This window comes from Ceratotherium simum, chromosome 20 (assembly GCF_057802395.1).
Source record: "Ceratotherium simum simum isolate JZ-2026a chromosome 20, ASM5780239v1, whole genome shotgun sequence".
NCBI classification, from domain to species: domain Eukaryota; kingdom Metazoa; phylum Chordata; class Mammalia; order Perissodactyla; family Rhinocerotidae; genus Ceratotherium; species Ceratotherium simum.
This window is the reverse complement of record NC_141919.1, coordinates 38,642,365-38,665,608: the sequence shown is the minus strand read 5'-3', so window position 1 is coordinate 38,665,608 and position 23,244 is coordinate 38,642,365. Positions and strand designations below refer to the sequence as shown.

The window sequence follows — 23,244 nt, the reverse complement described above, 5'->3', positions numbered from 1 at the left end:
GAGTGCTGTGTTTGGGAATATTAGTAAATTGTGTTTTTCCCCTCTTTCATTTAATTAGTAAGTGAAATTAGGAGCTCATGGAGAAAAGCTGTTAAAATGGAAGATAACAGAAGTGAAGAACCAATTCAAATGGATACTGAACACAGAGAAGCGTTGCCAGAATCCTCACCTGTGTTGCATAATCAAAGAGAATTTAGCATGGCCAGTTTTCTCTCAGGAACCACTGTATCCGATTCTAGCCATTCTCGTTCGCCGGAAGAGAAAGTTGTTTCAGATTGTCTCAAGTGTGTGCCTCAGAAACATGTGGTGACCAGTCACAAAGGTGAATCAGCAACACAAAATCAGTCAGATTTGTTAGATAAGGAAATAATTTGCAAGCCAGATTTGGAGTGTACAGCTTTACAGAACAAGCTTTTAGAAACTAGCCAAATAGAGACATTCTCCCCTGCTGTAGGCAATAGGAGAGATGTGATAGGTAGCAGTGAAGAGGAGTGTATTAAAATATTGGACCACCCGCAAGTTTCTTACAAAGAACCTTCCATGCATAAAAGTATGTTATGGGACTCTTTTCAGGTATTAAGTGGAATTAGTTCCAGGAGTTTTAAGGATACTGATTTTGGAATATTACATGAAACTCTTCCAGAAGAACTTGGTCACTTAAGTCTTAATAGTTCCAGTAGTACAGAGGCCAATTTTAAACTGGAACCAAATAGTCCTATGCACAGTGGCATTTTTCCAGAAGGTGGGGGAGAAAGACAGACTACTCCAGAATCAAACTTCAGTTTACAAGCTATTTGCAGTAGATATGAGGCTCTGAAAAAATCTCTGTCCAGGAATAGGGGAGAAACTTACCTCTCTAGTCCTGAAACAGTTGAAAGATACAAATCAGCATTGAGCCCTACTCCCGCCGACATGCAAACAGATGATATGCTGAACTTTTTGGACACTCATGATTTGCACATTGACTATTCAAAACCATCTTTACGCATGTCCCTTGGTGAAAGAAAACGGTCTCTTTCACCACTAATTAAGTTTTCTCCAGTGGAACAGAGATTGAGGACCACAATACCATGTAGTCTTGGAGAACTTCTACCTAATTTAAAAGGTAAGATGTAACTAGACCTATGCATGTTGAGAATTTTTCTCTCAACTTCTCATAAAAATAGTACGTGATGAATGCTACATGTGTCGTTAATATGACAAAATATGTTCCTTATTCCTTCAATTAGGATGAGAAGAGTGAACCCATCACTTTTATGGTACTTGCAGAGTCTCTAGTGATGTGTATTTAGTTTATAATTGGTATGGGACAGGGGTGGAAAACAAAACCAAAACCCTGAAACCTATTGCTTTTGTCATACAAATTACTGAAAGTAAATCTCGTCAAAATCTTCTTGGCTGGAGGAAGATGGTTCTAAAAAAGTTGAGAAACACTATGTTAAATATCATTCCTGTAATAATATCTGTGATTTGCTTTGAAGTAAATTGGGTGGTGGTGTGGTGACAAAACAAGATAGGTCAGTATATGAGTTTCCTAGGGCTGCTGTAACAAACTACCACAAACCAGGTGGCTTAAAACAACAGAAATTTATTGTCTCTGGAGACACTAAGTTCTGGAGGCTAGAATCCAGAATCAAGGTGTTGGCAGGGCCATGTTTCCTCGGAAGCCACCAGAGCAAGATCCTTCTTGCCTCTTCTAGCTTCTGGTAGTCCTGGGTGTTCTTGGCTTGTGGCAGCATAACCCTAATCTCTGCCTCCGTCTTTACGTGGCGTTCTTCTCTTGTGTGTCTTTGTACCTTATAAGGATACCAGTCATATAGATTAAGGGCCCACCCTACTCCAGAATGACCTCATCTTAACTGATTACATCTGCAATGACCCTATTTCCAAATAAGGTCGCATTCTGAGGTACTGGGGTTAGAACTTCAACATATCTTTTTAGGGGGACACAGTTCAACCCATAACAGTTAATATTAATAATTATTGAAGCTGGATGATGGATACATTGGGTTAATCATAATTCTCTTCACTTTTATGTGTTTGAAAATTTACATCATAAAGAGTTAAAAAAAAACTGCTCTTAAGCATGTTAGAACAGATATAGAGGGCCGGCTCCGTGGCTTAGCGGTTAAGTGCGTGCGCTCTGATGCTGGCGGCCCGGGTTCGGATCCCGGGCACGCCCCAAGGCACCACTTCTCCGTCCAACCCGAGGCCGAGTCCCACGTACAGCAACTAGAAGGATGTGAACCTATGACATACAACTATCTACTGGGGCTTTGGGGGGAAAAAAATGAATAAATAAAATCTTAAAAAAAAAAAACAAAAAAAAAACAGATATAGATCTGGTGATACAGATTCATTATATATCACTCTGATTGCCCATGATAATTAAACACTAGTATATTGAAAAGTATTCTAAGAGGGATGTATTGATATTCTCTGGAGAAAAGGTACCTCAGTGAGAATAATGGTAATTTTATCATAGTTAACTATTAGCATGTGAATTTTTTACTTAAGAGACTGAAATTTGCTACCACTTGGAGTCTGTCCATTTTTTTTCTTTGTAATGTTCGCTTATCCATTTCTCTCTTTTTCTAAATGAATTTTTCAGAAGAAGAACTCTTGACCAAGAGTCTTGATGCAAAAGAATCTCCGTGTGACTTTAAAAGATGAAGTAGTCGGCCAGTTAATTTAACTATGATGCACTTAAGTTGAAGGAATGTCACAGGATAAAAACTGATTTATAATTTAAATACATGTTGGCAGTATAACTCTACTTCAAGGTCTAAAAAATCCTAAATAATGCCTTTTAACCTCCTCTAATGTTTTTAGGTAAGGAGAGTATGTTTGGATTTTCTCTCTTTGTATGGATATGGAGTTGAAATGTGAAGTATTTGGAAAGCAGACATCAAGTTGTGTGAAGCCATTTTGATTTCTTGAATAATCTTGTAAGCATTAAGTAAATGGGAAAGTAGTAGTTTAACTGATTTGTTATAATTTCAGTTAATTAACATAAGGATGAGTAGTTTTTGATGTACTTTTATTAGGTGGTTAACATAGCCATTGAATACAGATCTTTCATTTTAGGGAAACATAACTTTTATTGTTTCTTTATGGAACATTCTGGTACTAAGCAAAAAAAGTGAGAAAAGTAGTGCCTTTGGATGTGTAGTCAAAATGACAAGGTTTAAGTTTGGGAAAGCTCTAAACAGGTTTAATGATGATTCAAGTAGGTTGGTCCTGAAAAGTGATGTTTGATGGAATAAAGTGCATGTGATGATAAGTGAAGACTGGGGCAGAATGAATTTAGAAAAAAGGAAACAGATGGAAGACGACGACTAGACACTCTTAAGAAACAGTGTTAAACTAGAAATCCATTCAGTGGGTTGTATAGGAGATTTATATTTAGTCTAATTTAGACTTGGAGAATTTAATTTAACCCTAGTTTTATACTTTAAAAGAAAAAATGTAAATTAAAAAATTTATTCATCTGTGTTTGTTGTCTTTTTGGGGGGAAGGGGGCTAATTTTGATTGTGTTACTTTCCTTCTCAAAAACCATCAGTTCCCCATTGCCTGTAGAAGAGCATCAAAATAATTTGAGAAAACTGAATTTGGGGTTAAATAACTTATTCAGTGTCACACAGATAAGTCAGTGGTGCAACTAGGATTTAACCCTCTTTCCCTTCCTTAATATACCACAAGACCTCCTAGAAGGAACTACAAGGCCAGGACATAGGATATGGCTGCAGGAGTGTGCTTCCTACTGACCTTCTGGACTCTGAGGGGAGTCAGATGTGAGGCCTCTCTACAGTATTCTGCCTCCCTCAGTCATGCCCCCTGGCCGAGAGAAGGACTTGTCTCTAGCATCCAAGTGAATTCATGCCATCACCCTGTCTGAACCAAGAGGAGTGAGTACGCACTGGACGGGTGATAGCTCCTACAGCCCCCCTCTGTCTAGTCCCAACTCAACCATCAAAATCATGTCCATTTGCCTAGAAACTTGCAAGGAGAGGAAAAAAGTTGAAGGGGAGAGTTCTGGATGTGCATAGGTTTAATAGTTCATATTTCTTCACTCATTTTGGGCTTACTTTCTCTAAGTTTTTTGTTCGATCCCAGTTTGAAGGCCAGTCTTGAGAAAAGACAGAAGAAAAGCACATATAACTACCTTATTGCAGTGGGAAAGAAAGAGGAAGAGAAAAGCTTCTCCTGAGGTGCTACATTCTTTTATTAGTTAATACAACAGTGTAGGGACCCTGCAGGTCTACTGGGAAACTGTTCTCTAGTCTGCCTTAAAACCCAGCATCTGTAAATCCAAAATTAACGTTAGGGAGGAGGTAGGGCTATCATTAGCATCTGCAAAGTGCCAGGGCCATTCCTAGACAGTTAAGACACATTGTTTCATTTAATTCTTATAACTGTAAGATAGTGATTATTATACCTGTGTTTACAGATGATACTGAAACTAGGGAGCTTAAATGACTTGTCTAAGATGGACTCAAGGAGACATCTGGGATACATCTTAAAAAATGTAGATTCGTTAAGTCTAAAATGGGGATTAGGAATCTGCATTTTAAAGATGCTTCCCTGATAGTTCTTAGGCTCAATAAAAAGCTTGAGAACCACTGCTAGGGAATATAGATTCACATTTAGCCTTGGGGTACCTTAAAGAAGGTACACTGTAACATACTGCTGTACTTCAGAGATTGTTAACTATCTGATAAGGAAGCTTAAGTTCACCAATAAGTGTGGAAGGCCCTTAATTACTGAGAATCAAAAGATAAAAATGTCTCTGGGAATTATGGATTTACAAAAACCACATTCTATTAAGTGAGTCATACCTGTGAAATGGTGAAAGTTTTTGGCATTCTTCCCTATCCTTGGAATGCCAGTAGTATCAACAAAAATATCTCAAATCTATCATTTTCTCCTAAACCATTTTCATTATGACTTAGTGCCTTCAGCCTCTTCCCTACCCAATATCTCTGCATAGCTGCTTTTTGACCTTAAGGGTCTGCACTGATTGTGTCACTTCTTTGTTTAAAATTCCATCAATGGTTCATTGTTAATTCTAGATTGAAGTTCAACTTGGAAGGCATATAAGGTCCCCTACATAGATTCCTCTTTCCTCCCACTATGATCTCCCATTTTTTACTGAAATGCTTTGGTGAGCATGAGTCTTCAGAAATCTTAATTCACAATACTGAAGGTGGAATACCTTACCTTCGTCTCCCAGCTTATAATTGTAGCACTCCTTTAGGGCTCAGAACAAATTTCACTTCCACCTTGAAATCTTCATCTGTCCTTTCCTACGGGGTCCCTTCTTTGAAATCTATGGTTTATCTTCACTTGTTACATTTAGTATTTTTCATTTATTGCTTTTATCACATTTTTTCATGGTTGTATGTGATCTCTCCAGTTACAATGACTAAATAAATACATATAGACATACCTATGTAGATGTGTGTGGGGTGTGTGTGTCTCCACACATACATATACTCCAAGGGTCATGGATCATCTTCGGCAAATACTGAAGTATTGGAATTGTTTTCTTTGCCTCCTATGTGGTGGAATAAAAGTAATAATCAAGAGGGCTACTTTATTGTGGTAAATGTACTTTTCTCATTACATTCATAGCAGAGTACACAGAATGTACCTTGTTTTATTCACTACTCGTAAGATAAAGGGGTGTAAACTGACTTATCAACTTGAAACTTCAGATTATGCCAAAATGTCCTATTTTAAATGTTTGAAGAGGACAAGCATGTAATGTTTAACGTGAAAAATGTTATCAAGTGGAATAAAGAATATTTGAGGTTAAAGAAAAACATTTGGAGGGAATTTAACAAAACAAAAATACAAGTACTTTGAAACCGTTCTTTACCATGTGTTTCTTAACCAGGATCTATGAAGTCAATTTTATCTAAAGGAAAAACAGGAAATCCTGAGACCTGTATAAAAGGAAACCTGTTTTTTTCCTCTGAGTATACTAAAATTAAAATATGTTCAAGGACATTTTCCTCAGTATAAAGAGAGTATTTGCTAAAGTAAAATTCTCTTGCACATTAAGTTGCCGGTACATAGTTGCTCTACCTTTCTCCTTGTGCACTGTGAATGTCAAGTCCACATTCTAAATTTAAAATATCTGTGAGTCTTTTATGTGAGTATTTGTAAATATGTTCATATCTTGAATAAACATTCAATATATACCACCTTGCTCTGGAATTTCCTATATAATATCAAAAAGAACCAAGCCCTGCAAACCATAAAGTGATCATATAAAGGTATATCAGTAACTTGATCAACAGAAGAAATTTGAAAGGTTCAGTGATTCTGATAAGAGTATTTTGTTACTGCCATTTTAATTACTAGATTTACTAAATGTGGTATTTTAAAAAGGACATCTATACCTTCAGTTTTTTCATCTGGAGTCTTGATACTTACTGCCAAAGGCCCTAATTAGATGTGTTTAATAACTTAGATCTGAATAGCTTCTGGCTGTTCATGGGTAGGGACCCTGTCATGCTATAAAGGGTTTAATAAATGTTAAATAACTTTATAAAAGCTTGGAAAGTCTAAGGCCTTATCACCTATATTTAATGTCTGTACACAGAGATAATGCCTCATTTGTAAAATGAGAGAGGAGTTGATCAGAGGTCTCTTGGCTCTAAAATACCTAGATTTCATTTAAAACAATCTATAAGGCAGCTGGAATGGAACATTTTAGATCTGATTTCACTATACCATGGTTGTCACTGCAAATTGGGAACCTTAGAATCCTTCCCCAAAAGTAGGTAATCTAAGAATGTGATTCATTATTACCAATTTCCAAATCAATACAGTGGGAAAGTGATCTTGCCCAAAGTGAGGGGAATACTATTTTTTGAGAAAAGTGACAACTTCCTGGGCTTCAGTTTCCTCACTCGGTAACACTTTTCTGTCAATGGAGGAAGTGGTGGGGTGTAATGGTTAGGAGAGGGAGAGGATCTATAATCATTGCCTAGGTTCAGTTGTGTGACCTTAATGAGGTCATTCCAGTGTTCTCATCTATTAAAAGGGATAAAAGTAATCTACCTCACAGGCTGTGAGGATTACATAAGAAAATACACATCAAGTGCTTAAGAATACCGAGCATTTAGTAAGGGCTCAAATATTTAGCTAGGCTTCACGTGCAGTAATTTGGGGTGGGGGGACAATGGCTCAGATGGTAGTGATAGCTGACTCAGTACTGAGTATGTGCCCGGCACCACTCTAAATGCTGTCCATGTTGTTATACTTTAATCCTTGTAACAATCCTGTGAAGTAGTGCTAGTCTTATCCACATTTTACAAATGAGGAAACAAGCACGGTGAAATTAAGTACCTTGCTCAGTTCACAGAGCTAGAAAGTGAAGGGACTAGAATACTAACTCACCTCAGGTGGTCCAGCTCCAGAGCCCATACTCTTAACCACTCTGCTACAGCTGCCAGGAAATGTCACTAAGTCCATGGGGGCTAAGATCACAACATCACATTAACCAGTTAAGTGATACTTGTGGGCAATCAGAATCTTTAGATTTAATATTAACCTTCAAATTATTTCAAATAAGACCATATTTTAAATTGCTAACAGCAAATGTTTATTCATGATTGAAGCCAAGAAGAATTTATAAATGCATTTTAATACCTTGCTGATAAAATAGTAACATTCCATCTTTGCAAACTTGTAAGGAATACAGGAACTATCGTAAAGGCTTTGATGTGTATATCTATTATAACCAGGTAATCAGAACACACACACACACACACACCACCTACTTTAGTGTTACACCATACCAACTTCTCAGAAGGCCATCTTGAAGCTCTACTGGATAGCTGAGTAAATAGCGTCCAAGGTTTAAAGACGGGGGAGAAGGGAAGAAAGAGCTGGAAGTAAGCAGCACACATTTCAAAGCCCACTTTTAAGCACACGACATTATGAATATTAAAAAAAAAAAGCGAAATAAAGAGGCAATTCAGCATTTTCAGAAAGGGCATCTGGCAATATTCAACGCATGAGGAGGCTGTGCTTGGGACCATCCACTCTCTCCAGCTTCTCAAAGTGTTTCCTGGCATTGCGAATGTTGATCAGAGTAGCTGCAGAAGGGATCGACGGATCCGACATGACAACCATCACGTACGTGTTGGATGTGAAGATGTCGATGAAGGCGGCGAAGTTAGAATTCCTGACTTCCATGCTCTGGAAAGACGCGGCCAATTTACTGCAGCTCAGCTTGAACTGCTTAATGATGTTGCTGATCTTCTCAAACCGGTGGACGTCACGCTGCTCCTTGCACTGGTAATGGGAGATGACCAAGAACGTGGCTCTCTCGAACAGCAGAACTTCATCGGCCTCGATAATCTGGGCAAAATTCCTCAGATTCATCTCCAGCTGCTGGACGTTGGGAATCAGCTGATAGACGATACTGGACCAGGCTTTGTAGAGCGTTTCATCCCAGATGGAGGTTCGAAAACAGGCGCACTCCAGGGGGCGAGACAAACGCCTCAGGTCTTCCTCTCGCTCTTTAAAAATCAGGTCACGCTGATCCTCCTGAACCAGATCCATTTTGTGCACCAGGCAGAAGATTTTGGCATCGGGAGAGTTCTGGAGGATGGCCTCCAGACACGACTGGTAATAATGCATGTCCTTTTCCAGTTCGCGGCTCTCCACGTCGAACACGTAAATCAGGACCTCGACGTTACGGAAGATGTTGTCTCGCTGGCTGGTGAAGTAATTCTCCATGAAGGTGTCCTGGCCGCCACAGTCCCACAGGTTCAGCACCAGGTTGCCCAGGAATCGGACGTGGGAGTGCTCCACATCAATGGTGGCGCCCAGGCGCCGGGTGTCGCGAGCGATGTAATTCGCAAAGATAATGGACCGCATGCTGGTCTTCCCGGACCCGCTCTTGCCCATCAGCAGCACCTTTTTCTTCATGGCTGTATTGGGCATCACCCGCCGGGCGCCGCGGACTGGGCCTCAGGGCGCGGCCTAACTGCAGGCGGACGGACGGAGCGAGGGAGGAGCCGGGGCTGGCGGAGCTCCGCAGGCCGGGCCGCGCGGCTGGGCGGGCGGGGAAGCCGAAAGCGCGAGCTCGGGGTTGACGAGGCGGCGGCGGGGTGAGCCCGTCCTCCGAGGAAGGCGCCCTGGGGCGGACCGCTGCAACCGCTCCGGAGAGACGCTCGCCTTCCGGAGAGGAGAGTCGCGGCGTCTCCGCTGCCACCCACTTCCGGCGGCGATCTCGCGAGAACCCCCGCGCTCGGCCGGCACTGCCCAACGAGCTTTGATAAACTGCGCTTTCAATGAAACCCAGCGGGGTCGACCGAAAAGATAAAACTGAAGGGGAACCCAGGACTCTGTTCTTCTGTTCTCCTCTTTAAACTGGGCCTACGGTTGCGAGGTGGACGTGTGGTCGGTTGGGAAAGTGCTGCCATCTGGCGGCCAAGAAAACTCCAACACGCTACAACTCGCTTTAAGAGCGGGGTGTGCTCGGGTGGGTGGTTCCAGGCCGGGGCGGCAGACAGGTGAAGCGGAGGAAGGCCTAACTTCTGGGCCCACTTGGGGCTCCCCAGATTCCCTGTTTACTGAGTGCAAGGGCAGGGAAGATGAAAACTGTACAGAGGAGGGAAGTGAGACTTGGAGGAGTTAAGGGACGGCCCAGTGCTGCACAGCTAGATGGTAGTAAATCCCTACTGGGAGATATCCTGGCTCCCATTAGTGCTTTTTCCGCTTGGAAGCAAGTTCTTTTTCACACCCGCTTTTCTGGCAATCTGAGACCTTAGAATTTATAATCAGAATCCCAAAGCTCCAGGGAACTATAATGTGGAACCTGTGCATTAGCTCAGTCCTTACAATAACGCTGTGTAAATAAACCTATTATCAAGTGAGTACATCGAAGCTTAGAGGGATTAACTTACCAAGTTGCACATCTATTAAATGATGAAATGCAATTTGCTTATTTTTAAATGTAAATTGTATATATTTAAGGTGTACAACATGATGATTTGATAATATATGGTGAAATGATTACTACAGTCAAGCTAATTAACATATAGCTACCTTTTTTCTGTGTGGTGAGAGCAGGTGAAATCTACTCTCTTAGCAAATTTCCAGTATTTAATATGGTATTAACTATAGCCATCATGCTGTAGGTTAGATCTCTAGATTTATTCATCCTACATAACTGCAACTTTGTACCCTTTTACCAATATCTCCCCATTTCCCCCACCTCTCCATCCCTGGTAACCACTATTCTACTCTCTGCTCCTACATAATTGGACTGTTTTAGATTCTACACATAAGTGAGATCATGCAAGCTTTTTTCTTTCTGTGTCTGGTTTCTTTCACTCACCATAATGTCCTCCAAGTTCATCCATTTTGTTGCAAATGGCAGGATCTCTCTCTCTTTTTTTTTTGTGAGGAAGATTGGCCCTGAGATAACATCTGTTGCCAATCCTCCTCTTTTTGCTGAGGAAGATTGTTCCTGAGCTAACATCTGTGACAATCTTAATCAATCAATCTTTTTGCATGTGGGACACCACCACAGCATGGCTTGATGAGCAGTGTGCATGTCCACACTGGGGATCAGAACCTGTGAACCCCAGGCCATTGAGGTGGAGCCTGCGAACTTAGCCACTATGCCACCAGGCTGGCCCCAGGATCTCCTTTTTAAAGGCTAAATGATATTCCATTGTGTATATAAACCACCATTTATTTTTCTTAATGTAAAAAATTTTATTTTGATTTTCTATTTAAAACTTAACACACCTTCGGTTTTACGAGCCATCAAGAATGTTCTCTACCCCCATAGTCTACAGGTAGATATTGACAAGTAGATTTTAGCTAAAATATATCAATAGCAGAATTCCTGCTGCCGGGTAGAGAAGTTGAACATTTTCTATTTTTAGCAATCGATTTGTTTAAATTATTCTAGTATCTATATTGGATTATGGTGATTTCCCCCCCAGTTTTATTGAGGTATAATTGACACATAACATTGTATTAGTTTTGGGTATACAACATAATAATTTGATATATGTATATATTGCCAAATGATTACCACAATAAAGTTAGTTAACGTCCATCACCTCACATAGTTAAAATTTTTTTCTTGTGATGAGAACTTTAAGATCTACTGTCTTAGCAAATTTCAAATATACAATACAGTATCGTTAACTATAGTAACCATACTGTGCGTTACATCCCCAGAACTTATTTATCTTATAACTGGAAGTTTGTACCTTTTGACCACCCTCACCCATTTCACCCAACCCCACAACTCGTGCCTTTGGCAACTGCTAATCTGTCCTCTGTATCTATGAGTTTGGTTTTTTTAGATTCCATGTAAAAGCGAGATCATGCAATATTTGTCTTTCTCTGTCTGACATTTCACTTAACATAATGCCTTCAAGGTCCATCCATGTTGTCACAAATGGCAGAATTTCAATGCACACTTGGGTTGTTTCCATGTCTTGGTTATTGTAAATAATCCTGCAATGAACATGGAAGTGCAGATATTTTTTCAAAATAGTTATTTCCTTTCCTTTGGATATATACCCAGAAGTGGGATTGCTGGATCACATGGTAGTTCCATTTTTAATGTTTTGAAGAATCTCCATACTGTTTTTCATAGTGGCTGCACCAATTTACATTTCCACCAACAGTGGAATTAAATTTTCTCCACGTCCGCACTAGCACTTGTCTTTTTGGTGATAGCCATTTGAACAGGTGTGCGGTGATATCTCACAGTGGTTTTGATTTGCATTTCCCTGATGATTAGTGACGTTGAATATCTTTTCATGTACCCATTGGCCGTTTGTGTATCTTCTTTGAAAATATATCTATTCAGTTCCTCTGCCCATTTTTTAATCTGATTGTTTTTTTTTTCTATTGAGTTGTTTGAGTTCTTTATATATTTTGGATATTAACCCCTTGTCAGATAAATGATTTGCAAATATTTTCTCACATTCCATAAGTTGCCTTTTCATTTTGTTGATGGTCTCCTTTGCTGTGCAGAAGCTTTTTAGTTTGATGTAACCTCACTGTTTGTTTTTTATTTTGTTGCTTGTACTTTTGGTGTCATATCCGAAAAACTGTTTCCCAGACCAATGTCAAGTAGCTTTCCCCCTATGCCTTTCTCTAGGAGTTTTATGGTTTCAGGTCTTATGTTCAAGTCTTTAATCCATGTTCTTTGTGGTTACCAAGGGGCTTACATAAAATATCTTATAGTTGTAACAGTCTATTTTAAGCTGATAACAACTCAACTTCACTTGCATACAAGAACTCTCTGCTTTTACCTCTTATCCTCCCACATTATATGACACTCATGTCATAATTTACATTTATTAATAGTATGTATTCATTAACATAATTTAGTTATAGTTGTTGAAATGGAATTTGAACTCATATAGTGTAACTGCAGGGTCTACTTGCCTAACAATAGGCCACAATGCTCCCCTAAAAATATAGCATGGTTCTGTCCTTGGTCTTCAAGTAGATGAATGAATTAGTGTCAGTCAGTATCATTCATTCAGAATAAATCAATATCATCAGGATACCGAATCTTCCTAAGTTAGGACATTCTATATCTACCATAAAGCCCTTTTCAGAGTGCTGTACTCTACAAATACACGTATTCCATTCTCCCATTCGTTCAAAAATATTTGAACATCTACTATGTGTAGGGCACTGAGTTAACATGTATGCAGGACAAGAAGTTAAAAAAATGGTCCTTGCTCTAGTTTATGGAAATAAAACCACAGCAAAACGCCATAATACAAAACAGTGTGTGGAACATCTCATTATATTCAACCTCAATTTCATCTCCTCAGTGATGTCTGTGCTGGAGTCTGCAGTGTCTACTCCACAGGTGCACGGATCTCCTTTCACTGTGAGTCTGGGGATTCCCTTCCCCTTTCTCTTAAGTACCCTTTTCCCTTTACCCATGTGTTCCTTACTTTTGGCTTATTCACTCATTTGGTGGAACACATTCTTGAGTAGCTTCTTGATAAAAAGCATAAGGGCAGTAAAAGTTTCAAGACATTGCATGTCTGAAAATGTCTTTATTTTTACTCTCACACTTGATTGGTTGGAAATAATTTCCCCTCAGAGTCTTGGAGGCATTGCTCCATTGTCTTTTAGTTTCTAATAAGTCTGATGCCTGCATCTTTGTATTTGATCTATTTATTTCTCTCTCAGAACTTAGATTTTCTCGTTATCTTTGGTGGTCTGAAATTTAATGATAATTGGCATTGTTAAGCCCCAATTTTCATTGTTTTGGGTCCTCCCCTGTCCTTTGATTCTGGAAAATGTTCTTGAATTTTTAATAATATATTTCTTCTACATTCTCTGTTCTCTCTTATTGATATTCCAACGATCTGGATATTGGATCTCATAGACTTTCCTCTAATGCTCTCATATTCCCTTTCTTATTTTCTATTGTCTTTCTGTTTGTTCTAGTTTCCAGGAGATTTTTCTCATCTTAATATTCCAAGTCTTCTTTGGAGTATTAAAATTTGATAACATATTTTTAATTTCCACAGGCTGTTTCTTATTCTGATTGTTCCTTTAAAAAAATATAAAATTGTTTTCTTGGATTGAGCATCTTTTATCTCTCTGAGGATATTAGTAACATTAAATAAAGTTTTCATCTCTGTTTAGTCTTGGTTTCTTCTGAATCCCTTTTGTTTGTTTGTCCTTTTGTTTTGGTCCTTCTTTTTCATGTTAGAAATATTTCTCAATTGTCTAGTGATCTTTGGCTGTCTGCTCCTATTTAAAGTTTTTTTAAAGACTGTGGGCAGCACTGGCAGACTATCAGGTTCGTTGAGGGGTGATCTGGTCTGGCCATTTCTTGGAGGAAACTTTTGTTGCATCTTTAGACTTGTCCTCTTTGGCTGGTTTGATTCTCCCAAGATTCTTCTCCTGTGCTGGGGTGAATATAAACCTGATAAACAGCATTCTGGTCATTCTGGGAGAAGAAAGCTAGCATCCTAATATTCAGTGTATAAGCAGACTTCACTTAATCCTCCTATTTTCAATATGGTACCCTCGTCCTCAATGTCCTTGGTGTTCCCTCAGTTCAGAAACTCTCTGTTTTATTCTTTCCAGGGAATAAAAACTGCTAGTCTTAGGTGGAAGAGGGGCAGTTGCCCAGCGATGTGGAATTGAGGAGGGGATCCGTGGGTCTAATTGCTTCTTAAATAGATCTTCTATCAATCTTCCTGTTTTTAGTGCAATCTTTACTCCCACTGATGCTGCCAATTCCTGAATATTTTGGAGGTTCTGTGGTAAAAATAATGCTTCTTGGCTTTCCCCATTGCTGGCTAAGGATTCAGCTTTCTTGTGTTAGCTAAGTCAGTTGCCATTCTTCCTTGTACTTTTCTGCTTCCCTAAATTTGATTTTATTATCTCTTATCCTGCCATTGTCCTTGCCCTCTATCCCATTACTCTCATTTTAGAAAAAGAAAGATGAATGTACGTGTCCAATCTGCCACCTCGCTTGGAAACAGGAGAGAAATATTGACCTAAATTATTCAAAATGGAATAATAATAATTCGATAATGATAGTGAAAAGGGGCTTTTTGCAAAAGATTTTTTTCCTAAAAAAATCTTTATTGAGGTATAATTTCCATATTATAAAATTCGTCCATTGTATATAAGTGTATAGTTCCATCATCACAGCTCAATTTTAGAATATATCCACCATCCCAACAAGTTCCCTTGTTTCTGTTTGCAGTCAATTTCTGCTCCCACCCTGAGACCCAGGTAACCACTGTTCTGCTTTCTTTTTATATAGATTTGCCTTCTCTAGAAATTTCATGTGAATGGAATCATATATAGCTTTTTAAAAATATCTGATTTCTTTCTCTTAGCATGAGGTTTTTGAGGTTCACCCATATTGTAGCGTATGTTAGTACTCCATTTATTTTTATTGCTGAATAGTATTCCATTGTACGAATATACACTACTACATTTTGTTTGTTCCTTCACCAGTTGATGGAAATTGGACTGTTTCCAGTTTTTATGCTATCATGAAAAATGCTACTATGAACATTCATATTAAAATTCTACTATGAACATTCATATTAAAGTTTTTGTGTGGACATATGTTTTCATTTCTCTTGGGTAAATAAGAGTGGAATTGCTGGGTTATATGGTAAGTATATGTTTAACTTTTTAAGAAACTGCCAAACTGTTTTCTAAAGTGGCTGTGCCATTTTATACTCCTACCAGCAATGTCTGAGGGCTCCACTTTTTTCATATCCTTGGCAATAATGTTGGATTATAGCCATTCTAATGGATATGAAGTGGAATCTCATTATGGTTATAACTTGTATATTGTGAAAATGATTATTGATACCATGCATTATGTTGGGGAACTCCCAGGTTCGATGATTTGCTAGGAAGACTCACATACTCATTGTTGTTATTTATTACAGTGAAAGGACTCATAGCATCATCAGCAAAGGGAAAAGGCACATGGAGTGAAGTCCGGAGGAAACAGGATGCAGGTTTCCAAAAGTCCTCTCCCAGTGGAGTCACACAAGATGTATTTAATTCCTCCAGCAATGAGTGGTTACAACATGTGTGAAATGTTGTCTACCAGGAAATCTCATTAGGGAATCAGGGCCCAGTGTTTTTATTGGGGGCCAGTCATATTGGTACTATCTACCTAGCATGTACCAAAATTCCAGGTTCCCAGAAGGGAAGTAGGTGTTCAGCATACACCACATTGCTTGTACAGTTCAGGCACAGTGAGCTGTCATCAGGGAATGGTGGCAACTCCTCTGAAATCCAAGTTGTTAGCCAGGGGCGATCCTTGCAAGGAGGACTTTCTAAGGATAGCAGTGTCAGGCTTCTTGTGTTAACGCTTTTCTGCAAAAGTATCTTTTTTTTTTTTTTGGTGAGGAAGATTAGCCATGAGCTAACATCCATGCCAATCCTCCTCTTTTTGCTGAGGAAGATGGGCCCTGGGCTAACATCCGTGCCCATCTTCCTCTACTTTATATGGGATGCCGCCACAGCATGGCTTGACAGGTGGTGCGCCTGTGTGCACCCAGGATCCGAACCTGCGAACCCTCAGGCCGCCGAAGCGGAGTGTGCACTTAACCCCTGTGCCACCGGGCTGGCCCCCTCAACTTTTTATTTTTATGGATCATGATTTTGGTGTATATCTGAGGTGTCTTTGTCTAACTGAAGGTCACAAAGATTAACTTATATGCTTTCTTTTAGAAGCTTTATAGTTTTGGGTTATACATTTAAGCCTATGATACATTTTGAGTTAATTTTTGTATGAGACGATGTCAGGGTATAAGTTCCTTTTTTCCCCCTGCATATGGATATCCAGTTATCCCAGCATCATTTGTTGAAAAGACCATTCTTTCCTCATTGAAGTGCCTTGCCACCTTTTTTGGAAATCAACTGACCATAAGTGTGAGTTTATTTATGGACTCTCCATTCTGTTCCTTGATTTGTGTGTTTATCCTTAGCCAATATCACAGTCTTGATAACTTTAGCTATAGTTTTGATAATAAGTTTTGAAATCGGACGGTTTAAGTCCTCTTATCTTTGTTATTTTTTCAGAATTGTCTGGCTATTCTAAGTTCTTTGCCTTTCTATATAAATTTTTAGGATCAGCATGCCGATTTCCATAAAAAAATAGTTTGCTGGGACTTTGATAGGGATTGCATTGAATCTATAAATCACTTTGGGGAGAATTGCTTTCTTAACAATATCGAATATTCTGATCCATGCACATGGTATATCTCTCCATTCATTTAGATCTTATTTAATTTCTCTCAACAGTGTTTTGTAGTTTTCATTGTAAAAGTCTTGCACTTATTGGGTTAAATTTATTCCTAGATATTTTATTCATTTTGACACTATTGTGAATCAGACTGTTTTATTAATTTAACTTTTGGATTGTTTATTGCTGGTATATAAAAATTCAATTGATTTTTGTAATTGATCTTGTCTTCAGCAGCCTTGCTTATTTCTTGTTTCTAGTCATTTAAAAAAAAATATATAGAGTTCTTAGGATTTTCTACATATAGGATCATGTCATGTGCAAATACAGTTTTATTTCTTCCTTTCCAATCCTGATACTTTTTACTGCTTTTTCTTTTTTTATTCCACTGGTGAGAACGTCCAGTGGGGTGTTGAGTAGAAGTGGTGAGAACAGATATCTTGTCTTATTCCTCACATCAGGGAGAAAGCATGATGGGCTTTTGTAAAAGCCCTTTATCAGGTTGAGGAAATTCCCTTCTTTTCCTAATTTGTTGATGATTTTCATCAAGAATGAGTATTAGATTTTGTAAATGACTTTTCTGAATCTATTGAGAAGATCAAGTAGTTTTTGGCCTTTGTTCTATTGATGTGGTGTAATACATTGATTGATTTTCCAATATATTGCATTCCTGGGATAAACTCCTCTTGGTCATGGCATATAATCCTTTTTATATGTTGCTGCTTTCAGTTTGCTATTTCAGAAGGATTTTTGCATTTATATTCATGAGAGATATTGGTCTGTAGTTTTTGTGTGACAGCTTTGTCTGGCCTTGGAATCAGAGTAATACTGGCCTCATAGAATGAACTGGGAAGTGTTCCTTCCTCTTCTATTTTCTAGAAGAGTATGTGTAGGATTGGTATTATTTCTTCCTCAGATATTTGATAGAATTCTCCAAGTCACCCTATGTTCCCTTCTTGATACTTACAATAGTTTATAATGATACACTTGGGCAACATTTTGGTCATCTGCTTCTCCCTCTAGGTTAAGCTCCATGAGGGCTCTGTCCCTGTCACCATCATTTAGCAGAGTGCCTGGCTCATCATAGGGGATCAATAAGTGTTTGTGGAATGAATGAATAGTTGAACGGTAGAGGTCCAATTTGTGTGTTATGATGGGCTAGTCTTCTATTGGTGCCAGTGAATTTTAGCAATCCCAAATAGTTAAGGATGCTAAAAAGACAATTTTTTTGCTAAGGTGCTTTGTGCTCAGAGGAGTAACTATGGATTTTTAACAATGTTCTACAAAGAAGAGATTTTCAGATGGTATACAGCAATGAGTTTGGGGTTGGGTGGGTTATGAGGCCACAGAATAAAAATTGTGTAGCTTCACTGAGTGTCAATTTTACGAGAAGATTTTGGGGAAAATATTAAATAAAGATGGCTATATTAAGAAGTAAATGTAAAATTTTAAGATAAAATACTATTTGCAGTGGTCTCTAAGATCTCCAGCTTACCCATTCATTCTTTTTCTTTGTCCTTTTCTTGGGTGGAAAAGTTTGAAAGACCAAGATGCATCTGAATCCCAGCTCTAGTACTCATTAGCTGTGTGATCTTGAGGGAGTTTACCCCCTTGCTTCAGTGTTCTGATTTGTAATCTGGGTATGATAGATTTACGTCAGTTTCAAGAGACAGATGAGAGAGCTTACGGGAAAGTATGCAGAAGTGTTTAGTGCATAGCAAGTGACAGTGAATGCTTCACAGGCAAGGACATTTTGGAACACGGTTAGAGAGGTGTTATATATGAGTTAGGGTAGAGTTGGCTGGAACTAACAAAACTTGGGCAGAAAGTGTAACACGGGGGTGGGGGAGGTTGTGCTGTCTAGCATAGCTCTACAGAAATACCAGTATTGAGGCTGTTTTATCCACACCATCTTCATCTTTTAAAATCTGCATCCTCTGTTGAGGGCAGGGAGGGGAGAAGTTGGGAGTGCCATGGGTTGTTGACAAGGCTGCTATCCACAAGGGCAGTTTGAATAGGGGGTGGTTCTCATCAAAGTCTGGGGCATGAGTGGGACATCCTTCTTCTGGAAGATTCATGGATAATGTTTAGACAGCTGTCAAGTGAAGGCTGGTGTCCAGCACCGTAGTTCCTCTGTAAGGGCCAAGTGACGTTTCCTGTCAACGGCAAGGGATGACACGCAGGCTTTGCCTTGGCTTCTAGTAGCTCCCACCTCTCCATCTTGTCATCATCCCCTCTTTCCGGTGTCCATCCTCCTCTTTAGGGCCCTGACCTCCTACTAGGAAGGCAAGGCACAGCTTTACCCTCCACTATTCTTAAGAATGATCAGTAAGCTTTGCTCCCCTGTGAATCTACCTTTTTGACTTTCTAGAGCCGGGGTCAGCAAACTTTCTCTGTAACAAGTCATATAGTAAAGATTTTAGCTTTTCTGGGCCAAGAAGCAAAATCAGGAATATCTCCACAAATTTCTTGACAAAATCCAAAAATTTATTTATAGACACTGAAATTTGAGTTTTATGTTTCATGCGCCATGTAATATTCTTTTAATGTTTTCAACCATTTAAAAACGTAAAAACCTTTCTTAGCTTGCTGGCCATAAAAAACAGGTGGCCAGCTGAATTTGGCCTGTGGGCAATAGTTTGCTGATCTCTGTTCTGGAGCCTAACATGGAAGAAAATAAACCCCCAAAACTCTGAATGTTAAGTGTCCTGCAGTCTAAGAATCCTCTGACTCACTCACTCATTCACTAAACTAATGGGAGGAGTTAGGAAGCATGGGAAAGAACAACAAGCATAAGGATGATCAATACTTTAAGCGCGCATTTTCCATAACCAGGGAGTCATAACGTTTAATTCCAAACAGCCTCCCACAGCAGTGTCTCCTGAACCTGCTTCAGGATCAGAATCCCTGGCTTCTTGTTGAAACTAGAGGCCCAGACTAGAGATTTGAGGCAGGCGGCTTCTGGGCAGGATCCGCAGTGGTTCCCAGGATCAGGTAAGCTGAAGAAATATTACACTGGAGGAAGGGTGGTTGGAGCGGGCAAAAGCATCTCCAAAGCTGTGCTTCTGAAATTGTGGTCTCTGGTCCAGCAGCATCAGCATCACTGGGAACTTGTTAGACATGCAAATCCTCAGCTCTCCCCAGACCTACTGAATCAGAAACGCCCTTTGGGGGCACCTGGCAATCTTGTTTTTATCAGGCTGGGTGATTCTGATGCACACAAAAACATAACCACTGCTCCAAGGCATCATTACCTGGCACCTGGAGAAGTGACTGAGTGCCCACCTGAGCAGTAGAGGCCTAGGCCCCTGAAACTGCTTTGTTCTCAAGAGTGCAAGGTCTGTGGGTGGAGCCAGAGGCATGAATTTCCACAAGGAAGATCTGGAAATGGTATTTAAGGCCAGTCTGCAGGAAGTCAAGGGATGCCATGGATCCTAGAGATAGCAAATGCCACCCAATGTGATGACTGAAGTTTTCAGCCTTTTTGCACAAGTGAGCATGGCATTTGCTGACTTGCACTGCACACCCATGAGCTTTCCAAAGTCGTCATGTCCTTCACCTTTCTTCAGGTTTCTCCAAGGTGCAACGGGGGACCTTTGTCCTGGGCCTGCCAGGTGAGGCATTGGGGGCTTCCTGACTTCACAAGCGGCCCTGTGACATCATTGCCACCCAGAGGCTCGCCTCCTGGGCCTGGTGACGTCACAGAGACGCCGGGGTCCGCGGCCGCGCGGCTTCCAGGGCCGGAGCAGCCGCTGCAGGTGCGTGGGTCCGGCCTGCAGAGGCGGGCGGCGGCGTGCAGGGAGAGGGCGCGCGGGCTGCTCGCGCAGGGCCAGCACAAGGAAGGGAATAGACGACCAGACTTTGCAAAAGGGCCACTTCAGTGTTCTTTGGAGTAAATATTCAGACCATTTGCTGAGGCCCTAGAGACGTGGCGCGTCCCCAGCCAGGCGGCGGCAGGGGATGCTCTGCGCTGACATCCCGGCCTCGGGATGGGCCTGGCGAAGAGGAAGTGCATCTGCGACCTGTGCTCCTGCGGGTAAGGTGGCCGCGCCCAGGCCAGGCACCTAGGAGCCTGGGTGTTCAGACTCCAAAGCTAGGCCGAGACCTAACCCTGTGCTGTGTAATCAGGCAGCATCGCGGTGGATTCGTCCACTTGTCAATCTTTTTTAGGCTGCAGTGTTGTCACTAGCCTTAACGCCCCCGCGTTGCATCAGTCCCGGTGAAGGTGGCTGGTCCTCAGAGGACTTTCCTCTGTTGCTTCACTTCAAAGCTTCCTGGAGCTAGAAAATGGGTACAGCCCCACACAGTCTGTGCTCCACTCCCTGCAGCCCAGTAAGTGTCAGAGAAGGACAGAAGACCCCTGGCCAGGTCGAGAGGGTCTTGCTACTTTTTTTTTGAAGATTGGCCCTGTGCTAACACCCGTTGCCAATCTTCCTCTTTTTCTTTTTTCTCCCCAATGCCCCAGTACATAGTTGTGTGTCATAGTTGTCGAGTTCTAGCTCTTCTGTGTGTGACGCCACCTCAGCATGGCTTGATGAGCGGTGAGTAAGACTGCGCCCTGGATCTGAACCGGCGAACCCTGGGCCGCTGAAGCGGAATGCGCGAACTTAACCGCTATGCCACCAGGTCGCCCCGGTCTTGCTGCTTTTGTTGGACTTCTTTTGGAAGGGATGGGATGGGGAAGAGGAGTCCTTTACTGTAACAGAGTTTCTCACTCTGAAATTATTGCTACTTTGTCAGAGAAGTATAAGGTATTTGTACAGCTTGTTTCTGCTCTGGTGTAGAGTTGAACAAGAATAGGAAAAGGAATCACTTTTATCCTCTCTGTCCTGGCTCTGCCAGGTGTCTCTCCCTGCCAGTTGCCTTTGAGGACTACGCCCGGGAGAAGCTCGGCAAAGGCAGGTGGGCCCAGGGAGAAATCGTGGGCTTTCCTCCAAGTTCTGCAGCTGACTCTCCTCCTGGGTCTCAGAGTCTGAGATGCTCCTCCCACCTGCTTCCCAAGCCATCTGGGGAGCTGCTGGGCTGGGGGGCAGCATCGGAGCAGCAGAGAGGAGGGTGGATTCTGGAGTCAGCTCTCCTGGGCTGTCGCTAACGGTGGAATCTGGGCAGGACTGAGCTTCTCCAGGGCTCTCTAAGGATTAAATGAGATAATGGGTGTGAGACTCCTGCTAATGGATAGTGCTTAATACATGTTGGCATCTTGAAATCTGCAAAAAGTGCTTGCCAAACTGCACTATGCTACATGAATAGGTTGGCCCCTCCAGCGGTCTTTAGGTGATTCTGACCATTTGCCAGGATTGGGACCCTCTGAACTAGCTCAGGTACAAGTGTGGGTCTTGCTTTTCAGCTTTGGTAGGTGGGACCAGAGCAGTGTTTTAGTTTAGGGCTCATTTTCCACACTACAGAGGCAAAACCTCTTAAGGCTCAGCCTCCCGCCCCCTGAGGTAGTGAGAAATGCAGGTAGAGTTGGCATTAGGGTGTAAGTTGCACTGTTGTAGGCACTGGGATTGACATACATGACATGGTCTTCATCTTTGCACAGCACACAGTCTAGTTAGGAAGGCAGGGGTGCTTAAGAGGTGCAAAGTGTGTACAGTGAGCAGTCTCCCTCTCGTCCTGTAGTAGGGGTACTTCTCTGGATGTTCCTTTGACTCTATTTCTCCTTCGTCCCTGCAGAGGGGCCATTTTCCATCAGAGGCAGAGTCTGTTCTGAGTCTCTTCCCCTTTCCTTCCTCCTCCTCCTATATCTACCTCTCTGCTCTGTGCTTTCAGTCAACGGTCTCTGGTCTGACTCTCGCTTCCATCAGCCTCTCTTCTCTGTCTCATTTTGCTTCTCAAAGTGCTTGTTGATCCATCTATCTCATTAACTTCAACAACCTTCAAACATTCAGCATTTCCCATTTCTCTCAGTATCTGCCGCATCAGTGGTGCCAGCAATCTTCCATTTACCCTGGGTTAAAAAATCTGAATAATCTCTTATCCACCCCCATCCCCAATGTTTAATCCTTTCCCAAGTCTGGTCCCCTCTTCCTTTGCAATGTTTCATTAATTGGTCCTTTCTTTTTTACTTCCATTGTTCCCTCATTGGGTCTCTCATTTTTGTGTTTGGAAATGCGCCCTAACGTACCTTTCTAATTTTCTCCCCTGTGATCCCCTTACATGAAAACCACTCCTCGAATCGAATGGGCTTCCCGGCATCCCCTGAGCAGAACTTGACCTCCCTTCCCGTTCCTTATCTTTGCCCTTGCTGTTCTTTCTCTAAAATGCCTGTGTCCCCTCCTCCTGCTGCACGACCTTTTAAGGTCGTTTCAGTTGGAAGGATCCATTAACCCAGCCCTGTTGCTCCCGCTCTGAGAGGGACCCACCCCTGCGTTCTTGGCTCTTGTTACGTGTCTGCACGCTTTCTCTTTCCTATTTGATTGTTTACTCCTGGAAAGCGGAGACCAAGGTTTCTATTTCTGTGTGTGTGTGTATGATACTAACATAC

General features: G+C 41.2%; 2 protein-coding genes across 5 annotated transcripts in view; one reads left to right on the top strand and one right to left on the bottom strand.

Annotated features, from left to right (window-relative positions):
- HAUS6 (HAUS augmin like complex subunit 6) overlaps positions 1 to 3,493 on the top strand; it is a 31,937-nt gene extending 28,444 nt beyond the window's left edge. For all 4 annotated transcript variants that reach the window (XM_087444660.1, XM_004436775.3, XM_087444661.1 and 1 more), the window contains exons 16-17: positions 59 to 1,105; positions 2,612 to 3,493. In XM_087444660.1, coding sequence (XP_087300786.1) covers positions 59 to 1,105; positions 2,612 to 2,673 — 1,109 coding nt within the window. In that variant the 3' untranslated portion in view covers positions 2,674 to 3,493. The remainder of the gene's footprint in view (positions 1 to 58; positions 1,106 to 2,611) is intronic.
- A 4,099-nt stretch (positions 3,494 to 7,592) lies between these two features.
- On the bottom strand, positions 7,593 to 9,227 carry RRAGA (Ras related GTP binding A). Its single transcript, XM_004436776.3, has one exon. It carries the CDS (start codon positions 8,963 to 8,965, stop codon positions 8,024 to 8,026), a length of 942 nt encoding a protein of 313 aa, XP_004436833.1. The 5' UTR covers positions 8,966 to 9,227; the 3' UTR covers positions 7,593 to 8,023.
- Positions 9,228 to 23,244: the final 14,017 nt, after the last annotated feature.

Excerpts from the sequence above, each read along its gene's own strand:
- RRAGA (XM_004436776.3), bottom strand. The coding sequence starts at position 8,965 with ATGCCCAATACAGCCATGAAGAAAAAGGTGCTGCTGATGGGCAAGAGC.